At 36.5% G+C, this 10,538-nt stretch overlaps 1 protein-coding gene across 1 annotated transcript; it reads right to left on the reverse strand.

The window, feature by feature from the left end:
- Positions 1-553: 553 nt before the first annotated feature.
- LOC131683512 (transcription termination factor 5, mitochondrial) lies at positions 554-2,531 on the reverse strand. Its single transcript, XM_058965548.1, has 3 exons — positions 1,219-2,531; positions 943-1,167; positions 554-886 (listed from the first exon to the last, which is right to left on the reverse strand). The coding sequence occupies exons 1-3, from the start codon at positions 2,178-2,180 to the stop codon at positions 607-609; spliced, it is 1,467 nt and encodes a 488-aa protein (XP_058821531.1). The 5' UTR covers positions 2,181-2,531; the 3' UTR covers positions 554-606.
- Between the last annotated feature and the right edge of the window lie 8,007 nt (positions 2,532-10,538).

Raw genomic sequence — 10,538 nt, forward strand, 5'->3', positions numbered from 1 at the left:
TATTCAATACAACTCATTTTTTTTCAGTTTATCAACCTTTGATTAAAAATTTTACATTTCCGCTCTCGGATTTGGTTTATTCAGGTTAAAATACACCCTTTTGGCAAAAAACGCATTAAAATCGAATCACTAGTCTAGTTTAGAGACAATTACCCAGGTTTGCTTGCGAGAGGCCACCGTTTTCGACGGCACATCCTCCGCAGCTTTGCACCGCATTGACTTAGGTAATGCGTAAACATTTAGTATCACCACAAAAATGAATAAAAAAATTAACTTTTCTGGGGAATTAGGCATTCTGGATAATGGCTTTCTAGGGAATGGTTCATTCTGGGAAATGTTTTTCTGGGGAATGGTATATTCTGGGGGATGGAATTCTGGGGAATGCCTTCCTAGGAAATAACCTTCGGGGGAATGGAATACAACCCGAAGAAGTACATACAACTATTAATGCAAAGCTATATAAAACAATCTTAAACTTAAACGATGTTGGGAGCTTTCCGTACTGTTGTACCATCGATGAAACCTACCATGCAACCCATTACAGAGATGCCGCTAGAGTAACAACGTATTTTTATTTAATCGACGGTTCGGTGGTATAACTACAATTTAGCCACCGGACAACCTATGAGGTTTAACTCCAAACTTGTACTCTTTACTCAATGTCTTCGGCATTTCAATGAAATGATTCGTCGTAGCATCGCTCTGTTGAATCTCCTCTGGCCACACCCCATCGCCAGTGAAATGAAAGTCCAATTCGATCAAGTATAGGCACAATGACAAGATTTTTCCAGGCATCACTCCCGACAATTCGAACGCAAAATTTTCGTGCGGCTCATTCCGCCGCCTGCATTCTAACAATTTTCGCAGTTTTCGCTCGACTTGCGCCCTGTTGATAAAATGATTTTTATTTAATCCAACGTAAGCAATCACTTTGTATCTTACTTAGGGTACAGTAGAATTTGTATGGTTTCATAAATATCCTTAGGCTCGAACCCTTCCGTTTTCAAATATTCGAAGGTATCTTCCATCCGAACAGTCGGAACATGATACCAATTTGGGTGGCGTTTCAACTGTTTTATTGCTTCATTATCTTGTTTATCGAATATTTTATTGAGATAGTGACAAGCGTCTTTTCCCTTTATTTTGTCGCAACCTTCACGGACATATCTGCGAAAATAATTTCTTGTATAAAAATACCAAACCATCTACTTCACATACTTCTCGAAGTTTTGCGAGCTCCCAGACAGCACATTCAATGAGGCACATCGAACATTTAACTGGCGAAGGAAATTCAGTCGAATAGCTGCTTTTGGTTGATAAGTGATTAGTTTTATGAATCTGGGATGATTGAAAAGAATACCGAATTCTTTGACCTGTGACAGCAGTTTAAGTCTCGTACTCACAGTGTCGGGTGAGAAAGTAAGAATCATAGAATTATTCAGGATTTCTGTTTCATTGATCTCGTGTTTGCGGAGGAGCTTCAAAACTTTAACTATACTGTCGCACTGCATCATAGCAAGTTTGGGCTGTTTCAACATGACATCCCTTATTCCAACTCCTGCTATTGAAGGAATCACTTCAGGGTATCGAAGAAGGTTATCTGGGTCCGCATACAACAAATACAGATTGGATACTATTTTATCTCTTTCGAAATTATAATCATGCTGCAATATATCCAGTACTCGTTGCGTATGACTGAAACTTCGATGCTTTATTTTTGAATAGGTTTTCCAGAGCTTTTTAATCTCGTCATCTGATAATTTTAGTCGAATTCGGAGAAACTCATTGAGAAACGCGTCTCTCAAAACTTGCAAAGGCAACTCATCACTTTTAATACTTTCAATACTAGCCTGAATTTTAGCATGGAATTGCTTCTTTATCTGCGCCACCATGTCTAGGTCTTGTGGAATCAATCGTTGCACTTTCAGATCCTTGACACGTCGTCGAGCGATGGTTATATATTTTGATAAAGTTAGAAGATTCAGGGATTCGACGAAGCCACATTCCCTCAAAATCGTAGCTCTATTTTCGAGAGTGCTGAAATGTTGCATCAGTAGCCCAATTTGATTCAGAATCTCTTCATTTGTGGCGTTTAGATATCTGAAGTAGCTTATTTTTCGTTTGATGTCCTCCGGTTCCAAATCGAATGGAATATTATTTTTTGCTAGATGTTTATACATTGTGCTTTCGGTCAAGCCTGTGGAAAATATAAATACATATCATAATGCCTTATACAAAAATAATTGGTAAATAACACTTTCCTAGCATGGGAGACAAAAATCTTGCAGCTTGATTCATGTTAGCGAACCTTTCTGAGCAAAAGAAACGTTTATTGAAACCATGCTTGCACCAACAGAATCCGAACCTGTACATGTTATTGCGTTTATTCTCACAAAATTATGAAAAACCAAATAGTATCACATTATAATCCGAAAAGAAATAAACAAATACCGGCTTCAATAATTGAAGACTAACTTAAACCTCTTAGACTTAAACAGCATAAAAAACAAAGGATAATAAAAACATGTCAAAAACGGGGCCAAAGATGTTTGCTCGACTCAAAACTCGTCGAATAAAAAACTGACATAAACGGCTCCCTATTGTTGGCTCGAATCAAAACTCGTCAAAATGTCAATGCGACAACAACCCCATACACGCAAAAATAAAACAACCCAAAGAATAAGTTCTTACTTACTTACTTTTGAGTTCTCGACAAACATATGATTACGGCCTAAAAGCCAACTGTCAAAATCCACTTTGAATTGAAATTCCGGACAAACCGTTACTAGCCGAACACAGTTCACAGCAGTTTATGAAAGAGAAAACTTTTCTCTTTCGTTTACTACCAACATCTGTGATTGGCGTGTAACGGTTTGTCCAGAATTTCCATTCAAAGTGAATTTTGACAGTTGGCTTTTAGGCCGTAATCATATGTTTGTCGAGAGTTGTGCGTCGCTTTCGCACTTATTAGTATTGTCAAAAACAAAACGAGAGATTCGACCCAGCCGAGGTCTTCCGTGCACAGAGATGCCAGATTTGCAGACATGTCTGCAAATTCGCAGACTTTTAATTTAAGCTGCAGATTTTTTCGATGACGCAGATATTTGCAGATTTTTTAGTTTGGTTGCAGATATTTACAGATTTTTTAGTTTGGTTGCAGATATTTACAGATTTTTGAGAATAAAGGCTTTTGATTAAACTAGTTTCAAATCTACTTTAGGTTGTTTCTCTATAAGCTATTTCTCTGTACTTATCTTGGGCTACACTGAAAAAAATCCAAACGTTAATTCTATTTGCTTCAAACCGCTTAAAATTCATATGAAGAAGAAATACTATTGTTATCACGCGCACACATACCTTCTATGTGTCAACTGTATAAACTATGTGTGCACACACATAAGTTATATGTGTATATTGTTATAGAATGGGGTTTTATGTGCCTAATAGTTATGAAATGTGAATGTAAGATTAATATTTTTTGTAAATACACACATTAGGTTTATGTGCCAGCAAATAGTGTCTATATGCCTCCGTTAATTGCAAAAATCTATGTGTAAAATCAATAGGCATAACGTTTACTTTTTTTGAGTGTATAAATGCACTATTTTCATGTAATATAACATTTTTGGTCAAGAATACTTTTACTAACATTTTTGTTCTTCCCAGACTTTTAAAGTTATTATTGCAGACATTTGAAAAAAGTATCTGGCATCTCTGTCCGTGCAGTACGGTACTATGGTACTTGAGTTGTTTGGGAGATACTCAAAATTAGATAAATTTGGCTTAAATTTTAGTATATTGAATGCAAGGTTGAGTATAAAAAACCTATCAATATGAGTTGTGATTTTTGCTGTGGTTAAATGGAAACTACCTTTAACACGGTTTACTAAATTTTTCCTTCCCGGGATTGAGTCATAAGAACTCAATTTCAGGTAGTTTTTCGTTTGCGTGTAGACAATTTGACAGATGATAAAGTTACCAGTCAACCGACAAAATCGTGTCCTTCGGGGTAGACCGATTAATTAACCAGTCGGTTGGGTTTCGTCGGTGAATAATTTTCGTCACCATTTTCTTCGCCAGATTTAATCTGTGTCTGCTGAGTTTATCGACCAGCCAAAACATACACTCAAAAAAGTAAACGTTATGCCTATTGATTTTACACACAGATTTTTGCAATTAACGGAGGCATATAGACACTATTTGCGGGTACATAAACCTTATGTGTGTATTTACAAGAAATATTAATCTTACATTCACATTTCATAACTATTAGGCACATAAAACCCCATTCTATAACAATATGCACATATAACATGTGTGTGCATACATAGTTTATACAGTTGACACATAGAAGGTATGTGTGCGCGTGATAACAATAGCATTTCTTCTTCATATGAATTTTAAGCGGTATGAAGCAAATAGAATTAACGTTTGGATTTTTTTCAGTGTAGCTATATCCGCAGGAATGGTATTTTGCAACATCAAAACCATATTAGGCCAAGATAAATTGCGATTTTTTCGATTGCAAGCGAATCCACAACAAAAAGAGATGTGGTTGCAGTCTTCCACAATATTTCCTTAAAAACAATAGGTTTGTTCCAGTACCAGGAGAAACTGGAAGTACTCCGGAGCAAACAGGGAGAAAATCGTTCCTGTATTATCTTCTTTTCTTTTTCATCTTCTGGTAGCAAATCGGAGTGAAAAGGAGCAAGATTTTTTGCTCCGGAGCAACAGGGAGTGACTTCCATGTACTGGAACAAACCTAATGCCACATAATTCGATGTCTAACGACAAAACGACACAAGGCTGCGCTGCAGTCAAAATGATCTTGTTTGTTAATGGAGGTGTCAGAATACAAGCAAAATATAATTTCCATTATAAAAATCGTGCATTTCTTTTTAAATGTATCATTTGCAAATCCAATTCAATTGTAAAAGGGTTAGAAAAGTGTTTTTGTACGGAAAGAAAATTATTAATGGTAATTTAACGATGATTAATCAAGGTTGTATAATTTTCATTCGCCTGAATGCGAATTAAACTCATCTGCCGAATGGCTTTCCGTGCTAGATTTATCGGAAGGCAATATGTATAATATAAATAAAATAACTAACATTTATATATAAATACACAATAAAAAAGTCCTCGTAATATGACTACTAATGTATGCACATAAAGTCTCGACAAACATACACTGAAAAAAATCCAAACGTTAATTCTATTTGCTTCAAACCGCTTAAAATTCATATGAAGAAGAAATGCTATTGTTATCACGCTCACCTTCTATGTGTCAACTGTATAAACTATGTATGCACACACATAAGTTATATGCGCATATTGTTATAGAATGGGGTTTTATGTGGCTAATAGTTATGAAATGTGAATGTAAGATTAATATTTCTTGTAAATACACACATTAGGTTTATGTGCCAGCAAATAGTGTCTATATGCCTCCATTAATTGCAAAAATCTATGTGTAAAATCAATAGGCATAACGTTTACTTTTTTTTGAGTGTATGATTACGGCTTAAAAGTCAGCTGTCAAAATTCTCTTTGAAAAGAAATTCCGGACAAACCGTTACTCGCCAATCACAGGTGTTGGTAGTAAACAAAAGAGAAAAGTTTTCTCTTTTATTAACTGCTATGAACTGTGTTAAGCCAGTAACGGTTTGTCCGGAATTTCCTATCAAAGAGAATTTTGACAGTTGGCTTTTAAGCCGTAATCATATGTTTGTCGAGAAGTGATTTTTAAGTCGCAGATCTCACTTCAATTGACGCTCCACAAAAATGTTCTGCCATGATTTGTCCGACGTTTTGCCAATTGAGATATCTGACGTTTAAAACACGCACACTGAAATCTCACATTTTTATACTACCGCCCTCCCCTCAGGCCCAGAAGCGGTTTGTTTGCCTCCCAATTCGCCGTGCAAAAGTTTTGTTTTCCTCCCAATTTAAACGTCAAACCAGCACAATACCAACCCAGCTGGATAAGTCTATAATGTAATGTAATAGAATGTGCGTATATTAGAACAATGCAGTAACTAGGGACGGGATATGAAAACTCTTTTTTTTATTAAAAATGAACAAATAAGTTTTGTTGTTATTGGACGTTTTCTTGGTTTAAATTTACAATCTAGAAACGATCTCTAGTACTACGTGAATTTGTACTGCACTATCTACAGCAAAAGCTGGCTTAAATTCTACTATCTTTCTTCCATACCTTTGACAATTTTGCCAACTTCCTCGCTGATTCAACCTGTCTCACTGATACTGCTGACATAATCTGTCTTTCTCAGAATCTAGTCCAAGTTTCCCATCAACACATCTCTGTTCTTCAAGATTTCCGCTTCGATGGTATTTCGCTGCGTTGCCTTCAGAACATTCGATTCTGATTCATTCTTCACGCCCAACAACAACAGCAGTTGATCCTAAGAGAAGAGAAGACAATCGCGTAGCTAATTTGATCCAGTCCTAACCTCAATATTGAACCAGCTTCTGATTGGTCATTTTGCCAGTAATGAGCGTTCATTATATTTACAATCGGGATGGAAAACAGTGCTGCTGAATCTATTCTGGCTATTTTTCATACACATCAACATTTCGTGCAAATTGAATAAAAGACCTGAATGACGATATAGTTACGTGTATTGTTAAGAGAGACTTGAATAAATATTTAATTTAATTTTTAAATGCAGCTAGCATTGTAAATTCTTGGTAGAGGTGCGATCTTTTAGGTACAATTATTTTCGGCAATTGTAAGAAGCATTCAAAGGGAATCTGGCAACGATTAACGCTTGTTGTCTTCAGATTTACGGCAGGGCCAAGTCGAGAAAATTAAGAAGAGCAAGAAGCCTGTTGTCGTCTCTTCTCTTAGGTTGATCTTGGCATTGTATTGTAGGCCACTCTCTAGCGAAGAATCGTTGCAGGTCCTGGACAACAATCAATTTTTACTCATATCGCCAAGCATTCAAAAGGGTCATCCTGCAGCTGATACGATTGAGACAGTTGCTATCCAGTTTCTTCTTTGCTGCTGTAATTAGGAATACAAAAAATTACAGGTGTACCTTTCGGACATGGTTCGACATTCTGTCTGGATTTCAGCTCAAATATAACAGGATCAAGACAATTTATTCAGATTTCTGTATGGTACGACATGGACTGGTCTTGTTACTTTCCCATAATATATGAATAGCATGGTGTCAGGCCATTTGGCATAAGCCCGTTTGGCATACAGTCGATTGGCATAAGTCATTTGGCATAAAGTCAACTGGCATAATGGCAATTTGGTATAACGTGCGTTTAGCATAATAGTCATTTGGCATAAGGGTCATTTAGCATAAACACGGGTAGAAAGCGAAGTGGCATAGCCACATTAGGCGGCGGCAAGTCTTTTTTTTATTTATGGTGTCGGAAGCGCAAGAACTTTGCGAGCAAACCTGTAATCCACTCGTTTGCCCGGATTACTCAAACATAGGGGCTATAGCTAGTTTAAGTCCGACTGAGCGGCGGCGAAGTCGGACAGCACGGGCGGAAAGCGATGTGGCGTAGCCTTCAAACAAAAGTCGGACAAAACCTCAAATGTTACCTAATTTGACTGAAAATCAAAATTTAAGCTAATTTTGAGGCGCTGAGCTCATTTTTGATGTCAAAATTCGTAAAATATTAAATACATTTTTCCATACAGTGTCGTTGAACCTTTCTTATAACTATGATCCCGTTTTCATGATAGATTTTCCGTTACTGTTCACCAATGTCAGCAATATCATAAAAAATGAAGAACACTACTTTAAATCCATTGTATAACGTGTTGGTTTACTGTAGATTGTCTAACTATTTACACAAAACACCATGCGCCTCCATATCAGCAACAAAGCTTCAAAATCTCCTTAAAAAGTTTTGCGCACCTATGCGCAGAACGAGACCATGATATTCGAAAAGTAGAGGTTATTTCCCATAGAATGTATACTATGTGACCGTTCCGAAATGATTCCGAAATTTGTACAGAATACATTAGTAAAAAAAGTATTTTTGATCTGACGCCCTCAAACATATTTAAACTAAAAAGTCATAGTTCCAAGTAAATTTACCTAATGTATTTTATTCACTAACCAAGTTCTTTCGTTCCTCTACACAATAAAACTAGTTGTGCTAAAATCGGACCGAAATCAAAAGAGCAACATGCATTTGAAGTGAACAGAGCAATGGTGGTTTCGGAAATGAAAATCATTAAAAAGTCCGGACTTTGCTACGTTTAAACTCATGTTAAAAATCGTGTTCTTATCCAATGATCATAAAATTTTGAATATACGTCATTCAATGCATGAGAAATTTAGGAAAAATATCAAATACCAATATTTCAAAAATAAATTTTTGAGCTTTTGGCCAGTCTCCAGCCACTGTGCGGCGGCAAGTATTTCAGTACAGGGATTATGCCAAATAACCATTATGCCAAATGGCCTTTATGCCAAATGACTTTTATGCCAAATGGCCATTATGCCAAATGGCCATTATGCCAAATGGCCATTATGCCAAATGACCGTTATGCCAAATGACTTTTATGCCTAATGATCTTATGCCAAACGACCTTATGCCAAATGACTTTATGCCAAATGGGGTGTAATCGAATAGCATTTCTAGTTTTGACGGAGTTGCTCACATACATTCCATCATAAAAATGAAAGTTAATGTTAGGTACAATAATATTTAGATTAAGGCTCAAGTTACCTCAAGGTTTGGTAGTATGCGTAAGAAAAATTATGTTCAGCTTTGCCACCAGATTATCCATTTAAACCTTTTCAAAACTCTAAAAGAAGAATATCAGTCGATTTATTAGATCATCACGATTCAATTCATGCAAAATACCTCCTGGAAAAACCATCGGCTTAGCTGGATGGTGCTTTTGAAAAAGTGGCTGTGATTTTTTATCACACTACCACACCGAGCTGGGGTACGCAACACAACTGCGCAATGAAAAAACCACAGCCACTTTTTCAAAACCACCATTTAGCTAAGCCGATGGTTTTTCCAGCAGGTATTTTGCATGAATTGAATCGTGATGATCTAATAAATCGACTGATATTCTTCTTTTAGAGTTTTAAAAAAGTTTAAATGGATAATCCGGTGGCAAAGCTGAACACAAATTTTTCTACGCACACTACCAAGCGTTCAATTCTAACACATGCTTAAAAAAGGTAACTTGAACCTTAAACAGAGGATATACCTACTTACCACAATTTTGAAAATTGAAGAAAAACGGTTTGACGAAACGAAAACCAACGCAAACCGCCAACCAGAGCTGGTATTTATCGAGGTTCACGTTGTGATGGCTGCCAAACAAACAAATTATTGTTGAAAATCTACCGAGTATCTACCTGTCAAAGGCAACCAGCGTCACTATCTTTGATGAGGTGAGAAAATAAGTTGAGCAGGAATAACGATAGGTAGCGCTAGCAGCAAGCAATAAGGATCATTTAAATGTTATCGATGGGAATATCGAATAATTATTCAAAATGTTATGTCTGTTTGTCTGTGATTCAAACTCAAACGAAACGAGTATCCAGCGCGAACTCCCAACAACCTTCTCACAATCCGTGGTGGGACAGAGTGCACAGACGTATGCGCGAAGAAGACCTTCCGAGACGATGGGACATCTGCTAGTTATCGACAGTATGCAACGTCAAAAACGTGAAAACATAACGTAATTACTGTCGCCGGTTCATCGACGAGTTAACAAAACAAACATCGATTATCACCATTTAGGGCACTGTTCGACGTCTGCGCAACCAAATGGACTCTAATGACTTTCCCCAGCCTATTTGGCCAAATCTTCTGAGAATCAACTCGAATTTGGTTCCTCTGTTTTGTAGTACAAAATATTTTCCTCAGCTTTACGATAATCTAAAAAATGTTCCACAGTATTTAATCCTTTCCCGCTTATGGTATCTGTAGAGCACTATAACTTTAAACAGCTATGACTTTTTGTTTTCACAAGATTTTCGTTACAAAAACAACTAAGCTTGTTAGCTGTGACTTATAGGGCCCTATTCTCACAGTCACGTCACCTAGTGACTAGAAGAAAACTTCCTTCTAGTCACTAAGTGACGTGACTGTGAGAATAGGACCCACAATATTGTTGTAAACTGATAAAGCCTATCAATTTACACTGTCTTCGACTATCTTTTCCATGCAATTGGAGTAAATACTAGAATATTGTAAATATTCTAGAATTGTATTGAGTATTAGGATGAACAAATTGAGCAGTTTGTAGCACTGCGAAAGAACAATAAATCTTGATCAAAACAGGTTTTTCATGTTTCATGACCCCAACAGTTCTATGAAAAAAGATTTGTGACGCTAATATACGATAAAAACGTAAGACAAGAAAGGGTTTAATGTAAGGAAATATTTACTTATGCTTTCATGTAATTTAATAAAGTAACCCCATAAGTTTGAGTCATTTGGGATGGAAAAAAATAACTCCTAAAATAAATAGACTGGAAAAAAATATTCTAATATTCCTCTATAACTACCCAGACTATAGA

Source organism: Topomyia yanbarensis, chromosome 2, assembly GCF_030247195.1.
Source record: "Topomyia yanbarensis strain Yona2022 chromosome 2, ASM3024719v1, whole genome shotgun sequence".
Classification (NCBI taxonomy): Eukaryota; Metazoa; Arthropoda; class Insecta; order Diptera; family Culicidae; genus Topomyia; species Topomyia yanbarensis.